Here is a 15843-nt window from a genome sequence, read left to right as displayed (position 1 = left end):
CGTGGACATCAGAGCATGTGCACTCCACAGTATTGCACGTTGTGTCTCTGCAGTACGGTCTGCATCTCAGCTGTCCAGAGTGGGGAGTGGCTGGTTTCCTGTGCAAGGCTATTGCTTTGGCTTGTTTAGTAAGTCTGTTCATAAACAGCAATTCTCATTTAAGAAGTTCCTTTATAGTTAGATGCATGTGATCAAAAATATTATTCCACAGACTTGTGTTCATTATGCATGTGTGAAGAGTGGCTACGAGGACCACAGCTTTCACACTTACATTGCTTATTATTGACATTGGCATATTGAATAGTAGCAGTACTTTCATTTTTCAAATAATTTCATTTTCACAGTGATTTATTCAGTGTAATTAACTCTTTGTTCCCCCGGTTTGAAGCCCCCACAGGTTATTTATTTATTTATATATTTATTGTTTAGCTAGAATATGTATTTTATATAAATAATATATAAATAATATAAATATTTAGTTAGTTCTATTTATTTCTTTCAAAAAATCCTACCAGCTGAAATTGAACTGGCTAAAGACTAGATGCATGGCCTGCCTTCTCCCGGTGCCTTTGCCTGCATTTCCTTTTCCCAGTGTCCTTATTCCTGGCAATCCCTTTTGGGTGTTTGTACATTGAACAGCGGGCAAAAGAATCACTGGAAAATACAGCGCTGTTTGCTCTGCTGTTTTCCTGAGAACAAGCAATTTACGGTACAACTGGTCTTATTGTTTCAGGATTGCTATTGGCGTGTGTGGTTAGGACAGGCAGATACCCTCTGGCTGAGTCTCCTTTCTGTACTTTGTTATCCTCTGCTATCTTTGGAGTTTCAGGCCGTTCAGGACAATCTGGATGGAGCAGGTGAAAAAGGAATGCCTGCAGATGGTACTCTTGTGCCAGTCCTTCAATAATGATTTTCATCTGCAAACCAGAAACACTTCTAAAAGAACATTATTATTCGCATCAATGATTTGCAGATGGGCAAGTTTCATCACAGAGCATCTGGGATAAGGTCACATAGGTAGTCATTGCTTTGAGAAGAGGATCTAGTTTTGGTTTCTGCATGTCATAACCTCACTTTTACACTATGCTGCTTTGCAGGGTGCTTAAATGCAGACTAGCTCTTCTTTTGACTCTGCAATAAAGCTAGGTGCAAGCACTTTAAAATTTTATAATCATTTATTGGCAATGGCTATTCATGTTAAGAGAACAGAGTCTGTGTGATCTGACTGAAGGCAAGAGGATTTGCCTAGGGAAGGGTACAAGGACATTTCAGGGGCGGGAGGAATTGCGGGTCCAGGAAAACACATGCTTTAGGAATACTGTCCTGCTAATTCACTTGGGCTTGCCTGCTTGCTGAGATGACTCACGTGTAGAAATCTATCAAACCCTGTTTGAGGAGTGGTCTCTTTACTCTATATTTACCTATGGGAACATAACCTCTCTCTCTTAATCTCTGTGCCATAGTCTTTAGGACATTTCTACCATATGATGAAACGGAATATTTTTATTGAATCTGTTGTGTAGTGCCAGTGGACCTGAATAGGAGAAATGATACTGGAGAGAACATAAAAGGAGTTTCTCTTCTTTTTAGGTGGGCATAAGGGAGTTCAATATTACCAGAAAAACTGCTTTGAACAATGGTGATAAAGGAGAGGTTTAATGAGGCTGGGGCTGTTTGCGGAAAATTAGTCCGCATTAGGGTAATATTCCTTCAGGGAGCGTTTATAATGCCTGCAGGAATGTGGAGGGGGGGGCAGATCGGATTCCGGCACAACCTTGCAAGCTTTCAGCTGCCGGCATGCGGTGCACCTGTGTGTTCCCCTCTCTGACCTCAGAGCGGGCTTGAAAAGCTCTGGCATCTGGAAGTGCGAGGAAAGATCAGGTTTTTCATTTTTGTGACAAAAAAAACCAAAACAAATCCATCTTTTTCCTAACGCTTAGAGTGCCTTGTATTTTACATCTTCTTAAAGGATACTTGAAACTAGTTTGTGGGTATGCTTTTTAGTGGTTTGGGGGTTTTGTTGTGTTTGTTTGGTTTTTTTTTATTAATTTTGTTTTAAATTTTATTCAACTAGTGTGTTAGATCTCATGGAGATTTGTCCAAATAGATTGATAGTATTCAGTTAAAAAATTTGGTTAGTTGGTAAAACTGGAGAAAATAATTTCATATTCTGTTGCTTATCTTGGTTAAGAACATTCTCCCTAGCAAGTGCAGATCCAGGCATGACATCATCGGTGTCTATATCATTTGCAGAGGTCTGAGATAGCATCTCATTTTCAAATTGTAGCAATGTGAAGATAAAATGTAAGTACTGCCCTACAAGGATTGCCACTTCATAATGTTGTACTTCAAAACTGCTATCTGCAGTAGTAACATGCAAATTCTAAGCGCGTGTAATTTGCATCGCTTGGAATTAACTGTTTTGCAATTACATATTGATTTGTGTTTCTTTATCAGACATCGCAGAGTGGTTAAGCTGTGCTGCTTATGAACTTCCATGTCAGTAATTCTGCAGTATAAAATTGTGCTTTGTAAATGCACAGATTTTCCTTTTTGGAAGTTAAAAGTCGCTCACTTTGGCATCTGTAGCTTATTTCTTGCAATCTACTTAATTGAGTAGCTTCTCTGTTTATCTTAAAATGCAGATAAATGGCTTTCAGAGCAGTGTTTATAGCTTAATAGTTCCTGAAATAAGAGTCAACATTATCTCCTAGACTCTACCAGTCATAACTAATGATCCCTCTGCTTACACTGTTGGGCAAGTCAGGAGACACTGAACTCTGCAGAGAGCAAGGGCCCTGTGCAGTGGGAGGATAGTTTGTATGTGATGGCGCCTAGTAGACAAGGCTTTCATGGCTCAGTAGTGTTAATTGGGAACCGAAAATTGTCCTCTGCCACCTCTAACCTCCTATCACTGAACTGTTCTTCTACAGATATGGATACGGACCCGAGGATGAGCTGACAGCATGCAAGTCTCGCTTCCCTCATGATTAAACATAAATAATATCAGTTTACTCTTATATTTGCTTCAGATTTGCCCAGCAGAGCACATTTTGCAACATGAAATCTCCACAGAAATTGGGGATATTTTCAATGTTCCAAACATCACTGGCCAGCAGCCTAACGGAGGCATTGCGTTGAGGGCTGGAAGAGGATGAGAAAATAATTCGGCAGCTGGCAATTACTGCATTTTGTCCTAGGGCTTTTTTTTAATGACATTTTAATGTATTAATGAAAGTAAGATGCCTTTTTTATATTTTCCTGACAAGTTCTTTGGCTTAGTTCCTGAACGGAGAGTGGCTTTCCTTTGTAATAGGGTTAAGTGCGTGCTTCAGGAGGAGAGAGGGGAAAGAATGAAAAAAGGAGTAGATTTACCACTCATGAGAAATGCTATGTTATTATTACCTTGGGAACAAAAGTTGCCTATTTATCCATGACATTTAAATAACATGGGGAGCAACAGTGCCTCATGGCCTTAAGCGTTAATATTCTTCTATACTTCTGTCAACTTGTTCATAGGATCTTTTACCTGAGATTTTCTAACTTGCAAGCAGAGTATTTATTGGAAATTGCAATATGTTGTGAGATGATATTGGTCTTGAAGAATTTCAGCCAGGACAAAGTTCTGGTTTCAAATAGGCAATCCAACAGCCAGCTTTTGCTGGCTGTTGGTGAATTTTAGCCAGTGAGATGCAAAGCAGTCTCCATACCTAATTCCTATGTCTCCACAGCCATCTAGTCCACTGTTTTGAAAAGCTGATTAATGTAAACATTTAGGTGGGTGATCGGTTGTAAAAGGAACTGTATATGAAAGCTGTTCCTGTTGAAGAAACTTATATCAGTCTTGTTTATTTTTCAGCTTCCATGTTTTCCATTGTTTTTCTGAGCTTTCACATTATCTTAAAAGTAGGTTTTGAGCTTTGTCTTGGCTGGAGAACAGGAGGCTTGTACAGAGCAGAGTCTGGGTAACACCACATACGGTGCAGAGGCCGCACTATATAAAGAAAGCAAATCCATAACACTACTTACAGCTCTGAAGATGTTTTTATTGGACTTCCCATGAATGGACTCCAAGAGACACAAGGCAGAATAAGCAGGATGCCCTCAGAGAGATAAAGAGGAGGAACAGGAGCACCACCAGGCAGTTCAAGCAGTTTCTAGCCAGACCATATTACAACATTGCATTGGCAAAGGATTGCATGTCATGTATCTTTTTCCCATGGTACGCTGGTATGTATTCTCTTGTCAGCATGTACCGGTAGCTCTCTAAAGTAGGGATGCAGCAGGAACAGACCAAACAGTGTGGAGGAGGAAAAAAATTAACCGTTGCCTCTGCTAGTATCAAATAGCTTTAAAAAAAGCACGTGTAAGGCTCCAAAGAAGGAAAGAAGTATTTGCAAAGACAATATATGCAAATTTTTTGAAAGAGGAAATTGGAGGCGACGTTTTTATTTTGATGTTGATGTTATATAAAGACTAGTTTCTTCCTTTTTCCTCTGTAGATCAAATCAAATATCCAGATACCTGGTTTTGGTGTCTGCACTAGGAATCAAACTGGTTTCGCTCAGCATCCTAAAGAGTCAGCTCTTCTGTACGAAATCAGTTGAAAGTTCATATAGTTCCAGATTAGTTTTGAGCATTTTCTCATAGGAATATAGCTCTTACTTCTTTGGAAATAATCCCATTGGTAAACAACTGCAGCAATAAACCTTCCAACAAGAAATTGGATACATAGTTCTGAATGTGCAGATATCTCTTATTTTCATTACAAGTTTCCAAACATGGAATTAGATTAGGGAATGATGGAACAGAAACTGAAGTATCATTTTGTAGAGAAAAGCATTTCAGTACAAAATGTTGTGAGCATGTTCTGACTGCAATGTCTGATGTTTACAGCTTAATATCAGAAAGAAAAAAAAGCTGATTAGTAACAGTAGCTATAGGTCATCTCTAACAGTTTTATACTAGCATGGAAATGATAGATGTTATGTGTTACGTGAAAGGGTGTGAGATATTAAATGACCATGTTATCTGGAATAAATATCAATTACCAGATTACTTTTCCTTGCACTAAAGTTACAAGTTAACTAAATTATTTCAAGACAGTGAAATAATACTCTGTGGGGTTTATTTTAAATAATATTCTCTTGTTACATATCTATGTGGATCACATTTACATGGAATTTTTCACAATGGTTAGTCAACTTGTAAGACAAATACCAGGATAATTAATTACTCTCAACTATTACGTCTCTACCTTGGACTGAAACTCCTGCTGTCTTTCCATTACAGGACCAAATTTTGCCACTCTTTGTATATAGTTTTTGTCAAGTTTCCTGTCTTTTTTTTGTGACATGGTATGATAAAACCTATGTAAAACCTATCCTGATAGCAACTTTAAAATCTCTTTGGTGGCCCTTTCTCTGAAAGAAAACCCAATCTCAAATTGCTGGTTCTGTGCCATCGCTTTTAATAGCCTGTTCTCTATCAGCATTTTTTGTTTTGCCTATAAAGTAAACATGAGGAAGTCTAAAAACATTGAAACCTTCCCGTGATTGCGCTTATTGGAAAACACGTACTGAGTTGGATAAATGAGAGCCAGGCTACTGTGGTGTATCCCATATTGCAGGTAGACCCACTTTAAAGGGAGGTGGGGAGCAGGAGGTTCCAGCTCCAGTGTGCATTTCACATACTGACCTTGGAAACTGCTGTCAACCATCTGGAAATAGTTACAAATACTGTATTGCTCAGAATCTTTATTTTATTTCTAATTCCAGGATTATTTTTTTTCTTCCACCTTTCTACTGTCATATCGTATGTAGTCTGAATATTGCTTTGCGCCTGGTGAAATAGTATTGTTTGCCAGCTTACAATCAAAGGGAGTACAGAGAAAAACAGCTGAGCCGTATTAGGCAGAGGCAGTCTGGACTACATTTCTTTACTGCCGAATAACACGCCACAGGTGCAGGATTAGCCCAGCGTACGGTGCTGTGTTTGCTTAGCGGAGCCCCCCGAGCCGCCCTCTGCCTCCTCACATGACTCTCATCTTCGGGGAATCTGGCAGCGACGTAGCAAGCCCGCGGAAACCCAGTGTAAGTAGAAGGCTCAGCTTTTCAACTCACAAAGCACTTCTGCTTTTTTTCCCCATCTCTTTTCCCTTTTTCTTCTTTTTTACTTTTTCTTTCTTTTATTTTCTTTTACATTTTTTTCTTAAAAGACTGGTTTGAGACAAACACTAAAGAGACTGAAAAAAAAATATAAATAAACAAATCAAGTTGTGTGGGTTTTGCAGAAAGGTCAAAGAGGGAAATGTGTGACTGAAAAAAAAAAGCAGCATCGTTGGTGTACTGGCGAGATGCGGGGTCGCCCCGCGGGGCAGAGGGAAGCTGGCTGCTCGTGGTGCACGCCTTCTTGTGTCTGAAGGTTTGGTTCTTGTGGGGTGGGGGACGTACGGGAGATCTCCTATTCGGTTGCTTGGACTGGGAGTCAGAGTTTGTACGGTGTCAGAGGTCTGCTGCAAACCTTTAGGTGCGCTTTAGTTAGTTTAGTTGTAAGGGGAGAGGTGGTAGATTTGCGGAAAAAATACTGCAGATAAAAGAAACGATGTCCTATTCCCTTTTTTGGTGAGGAACAAGCAGAAAAAAAAAAGAAGAGATTTTTAGAAGATCTGGTAATTGGCATTCAGCCTGACAATGAATTTGAAAACATGGTTCTCTTTTTCTCCTGAAATGTGCTTTTATATTAATCTTTGGGTTTGAAGTTAATTGAAAAATGAATGTTTTGGTAATAATAGACCAATTTTGATGCCAGGGTTGTGTTTTGAGGATGAATTACAGCGCTGCGACTGTTTTTAGCGTGAGCAATAGAACCCTTTCTAATTTTAAAGGTACTTTGGCAATTTGTGGTGCATGTGTACGTCAATAATGCTTACTAAAATGCTTCATCTGTTCTATAAATTTTAAATACTAGTGGAAAAATATCCAAATAATAAAACCAAATATATTTTCTCTGCTAAAACTTTTCATCACTATTCATATATGGCTGGGGGCTGAAAAAAGCCCTACAGTTTTACATTTGTCCAGAATTGTTTCTTGCTCCATACCCCATAGGGAAAGTTTAAAGAGAGAAATGCAGTCACGCAGCTCTTGAAAACTTCTGGTCAATAAGTAGAGCATGTGGGATACAAGTTTTAAGGGTGTTTGCAATTCACTTTTCTTCCTTAGACTTTGAGGTGCTTTATGAAGTACATTTCTGAAGATGTAGCCATATGACACTGGAAAAAAAACAAAGCAAGCAAACCTGGTGGGACTGACAGCTGGTTCCTACTCTTCCGAGCGTGCCCGCGGGACCAGATGATGGTTTGGCGGCAGTGTCATCGGGCGTGGGTGGCGTGCGCCTCCTTCCCACCCAGACACGAGCTCAGCAGATGCTCTGAGTCATTCAGACAGGGAAAGGCTTTTAGGCTGCTTGAACACTCCAGGAAAACCATATAGCACTTATGTCTGCAGTTAAAATTAATTATTGTTGTTTCACGCATCCAATTAATTTTGGTTTGCAATAGAGATGCTTTCCTCCTCCTTTAAATGGATTTATTTGTTTTCTGTCAAAGTAAATAAGTCGATGACACTTTCTGTTGCATTTGGCCATGTTTGCTGAAGATAAGGTTTGTGCCTCAGCCCTTCTTCGTGAACACAAAGATCTTCTTCATCGCTTATAATTTCTACATATGCAGTTCAAATCCCTCCTCGGCGTGTGTGGTGAGGCCAACAGTAGCAGCAGTCAGTTCAGTGCAGTCCTTGGCTTGGCAGCTGAACAGGGCAAGAATTTATACTGTCAGTTGTTCAATTATTTAAAACACTGCTTGACCTGGTGACTTGGCAGGGTGGCATTTGCCTCCAGGAAGAAAAATTCTTGCAGATTCTTGAGCGCTTCATTCAACAACAGTTAGTTGCTGAGTGTGTCAAAAACGTGGGATTTAGGGATGCCGATGGCATCCGCCCATGAAAAATTTTCAAAATATTTTAGTGATTTTTTCAGACACTAAGTAATCTGTCCTTCTGGGAGATAGACGGGCACTTGAGGAAAAGTGGGGAGGGAAGTAGGTAGGCAGCAACATCATCCTCGTGATTTGGGAAGCGTTTGTGATAAGCTAATCAATAAACCAAGTTTAAAGAAAGTTATATATGTATGACCAGAAAAATTTAAAAAAGCGATTAAAAATATAGCATGCTTATGCCATAAGATAGCTATATGATAGTTTTGGTTTTGTGAATGTCTACATTGTTTAATTTATTCATATGAGAAGTGAGAGGGAACAACTCCAGTGTAGTAGGATTGAGAAAGGAGTTTAGTGATTTATGAGGTAGGTTACTCTTTTGGCTGAGCTGGGGATATGTCACATCTACTCATGAACAGCCAAATCCAGTCAGTTAGAAGGGCACTGGCACCTCTGAATAGTGTTGGCACTGTCTTCTGCAAGCATGGCATATGCACATGCTAGTTATATTTTAATATACAGGTGCAGTCTTTGATGTTGGGGTGAGAATAGCAAGCTGATATTTTTATCTTCCAGGCTCTATTTTTGTCCTGACTACTGGCATGGTGCTCTTGGGTTTCTTTTCATTGGAAAAGGAGTGGTGATGATTTATTAAACATATCTAAAAGAGCCACAGGATCAAAGCTGTCTATTGCTGTTTCTTTTAAATGCCGTGTTACTGAAATAGTTAATTTTGTTTTCTGTGGTAAGGAATATCGTAAGTTTGATGAAGAAATGAGGCAATGCTTTAATATGCCTTTGTACACTGGACCTATTCAGTAGCTTATTTTCTATCTGAAGCTATCCTGTAAAGTAAATGTGGGCACGAATTGTGAACCAAATTGGTAAATGAAGCAATATATAAAGCAATGCCACGATGGAAAACTTAGATTTTGGCATGTTGTCTCACAAAGCTAGGCTAGTGTGCCCTTGAAATAAATATCCCTAATTATCTTGTAGTACCTTAAATACTAACACTTTGAGGGGGTCAGAAGAGGTCTGATGTAGCTGCACCTGCATCTCCTTTATTTTTTTTTCAAGTGATGCTCTGTTATGACTCAAAAGCTTTCTAAGGATGAAATCAAGAGAGTCAGTAATTCTCAGATCAGGCCTTGGGTCTCACCTTAGTATTCCTGAAATATTTGCATCTCACTGTTCCAGTTTTATTACCTGTTATCCTCATACATGCATCAAACAGTAGTGCTTTTGTACAAATACCTGCAGAATGTGGTAGCTTCAACGCATGCTACCTCTAAATTTGCTGTGTGAAATATGGCTCTTGAAAAGATATTAGAAATAAAGAAATTATGTTTATATCTTAATGAGAATTACGTGAAATACTTTTTCCTTCATCTTTGCAAGTATTAAAAACTTACTTACATTGTAAAAGCTTTTCTTTGTCATGGAATGTTTGTAGATGGAACCAAAGGATTGTAGAAGGTAGACTTCAGTGACAGATTTGACAGAGCTGAGGAATTTCTTTATTAATGGGGAAAGACAGTGGGTAGGGGTAGGCTTTACTGCATCCAAGCCAGCAGGCTAAAACACCTTGTATGTACTTTCCTTTGGGAATTATAAAGAAGTATTTCTTTTGTGCTTTTTTTTTTTCTCATTCTGTTGGTACGGTATCTCATGCTGTGAAAAATGTGCCAACCAATTCTCATTTTCTTCCAAATGAAAAATATGTCAAAGATTAACTGTGGATAGCAGAAATGAGAGGAAACCAGGGAAAAGTAACACTCAATCAAACTGTGATGTAATGGTGGACAGCAAATTACATCTGCATTTTCCATGGTCTATGACACCAAAGAAGCCTTTGCGTTTTTATGTTGCGAGTAGCATGGTATGAGTATTAATTTGAAGGGTCTTTTCTCAGTGGCTTTGTCGCAGCTTGTTACATTCCATGCTGAACTGAACTTAACTAATTTAGCTAATAACGTCATATGTGATTAAGATGGTTTAAACAGACTTTGTGGGAGAAGGGTGCTTATCCTTTTCAAACCAAATGCAAAAGCAGTTTCTGAAAAATAAATACATTACTTAAAGTAGCGCCATATATATGTAGCTATATTGGCACTCTGGCAATTCTGTAATATGGAGAGGAACATTTTTTAAGAAAACCATATTGACAGATTATTTAAAAAACCATCAGATCATAGTCCTTATTTATTTGCATCATTGATAGAAGCAAAAACACCCCAATTTTTTAAATCAACAGATGAGAAGGAGCAATGTGTAGGTTCTACATACTTCGGCGTACAAGAAATCCAGCATAGGTGGGAAAGGAAGCAAATCATACATGATAAGCCCAACAACACTACAATTTTTTTAGTATGCCAATTTATTACAGTGGATGTATGTCAGGGTACAGCTTTTTTCAAACACCATTTGATACCAACCTCATTTGGGGCTCACTAGCTCAATACAGTGATGCACTGAAAAGAATAGCATGTTTTTATCATTTTTTCTGGTGTTTTTGTGCCAGATTTTGTTTACTGTGGTTTCGGATCAAAAATGTGCAGGTCCCAGCGTCTGACCTTTCCTTGAGTTTTATGGTAGCCTTGAATATCCAGCAAAGGGAACCTGTCATGATCCATTTTTCGTTCTCTGTTATATGACTGTCACCAATAAAAAGTGTGTTACTGTTACCTCTTGACTATTTTACACAGTAGATCAGGCTGAGTTAAGAGGTGTAATTTATTTCAACTTCTTTAACTGTGCTGTGTTTTCATTGCTGACTATTTGCCAAAAAATATCCCATGGAAATTCTTTTATCTGATGACTGTAAAGTACAGTGAGTTAACAGTTAGTTATTTCCCTTTCTCTTAAAACAATCACGTCAACAGTATAACCCTGGCCTGGTTGGAAGTCATCAGGCTGTAGTTTATGATGTAGCAGAGGAAAGTCTAGCAGGGTGCTGTATGATAGTTTCACATTTTAGTAAAAGTATAATTTGAGGAAAAGCACACTAATTGTAGAGGCTGGTGCAGGGTATAGATGAAGTAACCTTGTGGTTTAAAATTTGCATCCAACAGCTTTATCAAGTTGACTGATTTTCTTGCAACCTTTTAATCCAAAGTAGATTTTGAGGTTTGGGTGGGATGTTCTTAATTATTGTTCAGATGCTTTTGTACGAATGTACTTCATTTCCAGTCGAAAGCAGCAGTTGAAAGGGCTGCCTTGGACTGATGTGCAAGGCTTCCTGGGTGTTCCTTCTCTGAAGCAGTAAACATCACTCTCCATCAGTGAGAGTTGCTAGCCAAATACAGTTGTTATTGGCCTGAGAATGGATAGTACTGCATTAGTTTGAGGCTCCAAATACTCTACATAGAAAGACAAATGAGCACAGCACTATTTTTTTTTTTCTGAATAGACGTGTTTGTGGCCCTTAGCATCTGTTTCAGGAAGGAGCAAGTCTGACTTTTAGTCCTGATAAAACCATGCAAGGTCATGAAATAGATCTGCTTTTTCACTGCATAGACAGCATGTAAATCACATGGCTGTTGAGACAACTATTGCTAATTATTCATCCTCTGGGAACAGGATGGCTTAAGATTTGGACTACAGAATACAGAGTAACAGAATATAGAGCTTTTCACCTCCTACATTACCGGACTTGTTGAATCAGAGCAGTGCCCAAAAGTCATTACCGTCTCATGGCTGTGGGCCGGTGCGAAATGAGCTATTGGGCTTTATCCAGATTCTAGTGGAGAAATTCCCGTCCAAATCACATAACTATGGCTACAGTTGGCAGGGTACTTACTGGCAGCCACGGCAGAGAGCTTGAGGACTAAATGTACGTTGAGAGATGGGCTGTCTAGATCAAACTTTTTTTGCACCTATGTGAGTCAATGCAGAGCTTAAATAGGTGAGGTACCACTGTCCACAGCTAAACAGCAGTACTTAAAACTGATATATATATATTGTCCTAATGGTTACTTTGCTGTGATTATGGAGTGGGGATCTGTGATCACTTCTCTATCATTTAAAAAAAATATAGCAAAACAAACTGAAAATAAGCAAAAGGATTTGCCACATGAGAAGGGAGAAGGTAGTATTTAGATGCAAAGGCTTAGTGCTCATAGACTACCATGAAATCTAGGAGACATGGGAAGAAAATGGAAGAATATATCTAAGAAGGTTTATTTCTTGGCATGGAGGTTAGTAGGGGTTTAGGCTAGACATTAGTCACTCCCATAGTCATCCAGGATAATTCCTTCATTTTACAGCACTTTATATGTTTCTCATTCTCCTTCTCCTGGCTTCAGGGTCTTTGTAGATGTGCCTTTCTGTAAAGACTGCCTTAGGATATGATAAACGAGCTGAGGTGAAGCCAAGCATGTAGAGAGACACGCACTTGGAAAAAAGATAACGCTTCTGAGCACACAGTCACCTTTCTCAGGTACACATTCATAACAGAGACCATCACATCACAATTTTGGGTGATCCCAGTCCTAGAGAGGAAAAGATTTCTCAGGAGCAGTATTCCAAATAGATGTAAAAGCCCTGGTGATGGCCTGCCTGTCTTTGTAGTGGAAGGTGCTTTGTACATGTTGGTGAATTTTGATGGAAAAAGAGGGATAAGTTGAGAAAATAAACTAAAGAGGATAGTCTCAATGAGGCCCTTTCCTATCTTATTCCTACCTTTTAAAACTATACTTGATTTGATGTATTCAACACTAAACTGCAGTGATTTTCCACTAATTTTGACCCTGGGAATGAGCTGAAAGCAAAATCCTAGGCTACATCCCTACTTCAAACTCTTGGAAAGTGTAACTTTGAATGCCAACCTATTTTGTCTGAAGTTTTCTAAAAAACAAGCTACATCTCTAAATAGACACCTGTGATGCTTTAATAGTACTTTGGATTTCAATTTCTAATTCAGCATCTCCCACCTGTCTTATTTTAACTAAGAATACAAACCAGGTCGAGGATTGTAAGCTTTGGCTGTTTATGGCAAGTTCTGCAGAAGGTGTTCACGATCACATCCCTGATGCATGATGTGCACAGATTGCATTGCAGTACAACTGCCTTACACCTTTCTTGAAAAAAAGGAATGACCTACAGTTCTACGTATTATGAGCAAGGTATTTAGTTGTCTGAATTTAATGTCTTCAGGCACTTTCAAATGTGTAATTACACCTTTCCTCTTTTATTATGCTAGTTGTAAAATGCTTTTGTTTTTGTACTCCTTGCTGAGGCAAGATCCCTGCTGAAACTGTAGATAGCTTGTAGAAAGAACTACAGAAACGATACACAGAGCAAATTATTACACTCAGTTGCCCATGAGCTAGAAGTCTGAAAATCCTCATCAGGAATATGAATAGTCAAATATTCCTCATTGAATGGTAACAAAAGTAAGACAGACGAAGATTGCTGATTGAAAGAGAATTTGCTTAATCTCTAATGCTGTGACCCAGTGAGTAAACATCTGTTGATACTAATTTGTGGTACACAGCCTGCATTTTAAATTATCGTAATTATATTTTGAGAAACAAACAACAGTGTGTTTTTGTCTTAATCTAAACACCTACGGCATCTTAAGGTACAGCTATGAGTACACAGATACGTAGTGGATGTTGAGAACTAATCTATTTAGTTTTCGTTTTGCCAAGTGTTAGTAAAAACAGTATGGGACTTTGACATCCAGTTGTGTCATGAATCCAATTAATACTGTGATGCTCAGCACAAGGGTTACGAGCCTGTAGCTTGTATGTGTTTTGTAACTAGTTTTCTAGTTTGACTTTCAGAAAAGGTAAGCTAAGCAAAACTCCAGTCAGTTTCAGTGGGATACATAAGTACTGGGCAAAGATCAAGCCATATGAGTTTTGTATTTCTTAGGTGTTATAGCCCAGTATGATGAATTGATTACATTTCATGTGTATCATCTTAATATTATTAGTGTGCCTTTATGCAAGCAATACGCAAGGAGTAGAAGGGCTTAGACAACCCCCCCCTTATTAAAGAAGCTATCACTTCTCTAAATGAGCTGTTCTTGCGTGTAAAGCCCCAATTTTCTGAGCTAATGGGTTTCAGAATCTTCTCCAGTTTGCGAGGGACAAGCTTGCACGTCTCGTTACACTAAAGAACCTATGGGCCAGCTGTTTCCAGTGCCTGTCTATTTGCAGGGCTTTGCTACCAGACCTGGCACAGGAGAAGAAGGGGTGTGCAGTTGGAAGGTGTGATGTGCACATGTGTGCTTGGGACACTGGCTGGTCCCATGCACCCAGGAGCACAGGCTGGACTTCATTAGTTCTGGTTATGGGCTGATTGAACACTCCTGCTCTTCCTCCAGCCTTCCAGTGCTTTAGGACCATTCAGCTTGTTCTCACCTTGGTTGTTGCTTGCCAGCCAAGCTCTGAAGTGTTGTTACTTGTTCCCATCACTTCTTTCCACTCCATATCTCTGTAGGGAGCTGGAAAAGATACTGTTTTCTGTCAGCTCCGTAATATATCAGTCCTGATGGAGGTTTGGGTAAGATTTTAATTAGAGTCAAAGCAGCAGTTCAGGACCTAATCAAAATAATAATAATGCCAATTGTTTCTAAAGACTTAACAGTAAATCAAGAATTTCAAGCCAGCTCTTCAACTACTCTGTTGGAGACAGCTGTTTGTAAATGACCCTTTAGTAAGATTTCTTACAGGAAAGCAAAAGGAAGGTGGGAAACTGCCAATTGAAGCTTTTCATGCTGATCTCATTTTTGTCTTTGAGGCTTAAAATATTCACAAGCACTGAAAGCTGGTATTTATGAGTAGAGCTGGGGGTAATTGTTCCTTAAACAGCTCCTTAGCCTATCACCAACATATCTAGCTGTACTCCATCAGCTCCATGGAGATTCAGTATGCTGATATTTTTAGAAGCAATAACCTCCATATATTTCAGCATTGTTCATTCTAAAACACATTCTTGCCTTTTACTTTGTTTATAGATTTTTTTTTTTATAGAAACGAACGATTTTTCCTTGTTTTCCAAGTAGTACTAATGCAAGTCAGTGACAGAAAGTGTTGTTGAACTCAAAAGAACATCACTTTCTGTTAAATCTTTGTTAAATTGTATGCCCATGTTCTGCTCTGCCCAGAGTACCATAAATCCCACTAATTTTTATGGGTTTCAGTGGATGTAGATGTGTGCCTAGTATAGAGACAAAGAAAGCGCAAGGGTGTAACCAAGGATTTGACCTGCATAATGCAATAGGAGAAAAGCTGTAGAACAACACGTCTATGGCAGCAGCAGAACTTGAACATCAGCACCTTTGATCTAATGCCACTGAGGCCCGATAAGCCTCAAATATGATGACCATTTCCGAGAGTTCTACAGAAAACCACTCAGCTCAACTAACTTTCTCAAAATTTTGATAGGTAGAAATACTTTAAAGCCTTCATTTCAAGTCTTGCAATCCAGCCTAGAACTGTTTCTTTTTTCCCCCTGTTATATTTACAGCCAATTTTCTAGAGAACATGCCCTTGCGAAGTTCTGGCAAGTTGAGCATGGAGACCAGAAGAGAAGATGGTGAGAGCACAGCACCTGCCCCTCCGCAGAAGAAGCTGTCCTGTCAGTGCCACCACCACTGTCCTGAGGACTCAGTCAACAGCACCTGCAGGTTTGTGGGATATATATTTGGTGGAAAAGCATGGGAAAACCTGTTTGTGGTAGCTCAGCAGTCCCAAGTTGGGTATTGCAGTTTTTGTTTAAACAGTAATTAGTTGTGTATACATCGTGTCTAAAAATCAGAGGTAATTTTTACCTAGATATCAGCTTAATATTTATATTTTTATATTAGGGGTTTTAATTCTTTACAGTTTTAGATA

At 39.0% G+C, this 15843-nt stretch overlaps 1 protein-coding gene across 1 annotated transcript in view; it reads left to right on the top strand.

Annotated features, from left to right (window-relative positions):
* The first annotated feature begins 6035 nt into the window (after positions 1-6035).
* Positions 6036-15843, top strand: part of BMPR1B (bone morphogenetic protein receptor type 1B) — a 40344-nt gene continuing 30536 nt past the window's right edge. The window contains exons 1-2 of the mRNA XM_074148254.1: positions 6036-6092; positions 15476-15635. Coding sequence (XP_074004355.1) covers positions 15493-15635 — 143 coding nt within the window. The 5' untranslated portion in view covers positions 6036-6092; positions 15476-15492. The remainder of the gene's footprint in view (positions 6093-15475; positions 15636-15843) is intronic.

The sequence above is a fragment of the Numenius arquata genome, chromosome 5 (assembly GCF_964106895.1).
Source record: "Numenius arquata chromosome 5, bNumArq3.hap1.1, whole genome shotgun sequence".
Classification (NCBI taxonomy): domain Eukaryota; kingdom Metazoa; phylum Chordata; class Aves; order Charadriiformes; family Scolopacidae; genus Numenius; species Numenius arquata.
The sequence above is the reverse complement of the archived record's forward strand: the minus strand, read 5'-3'. Positions and strand labels throughout refer to the sequence as shown.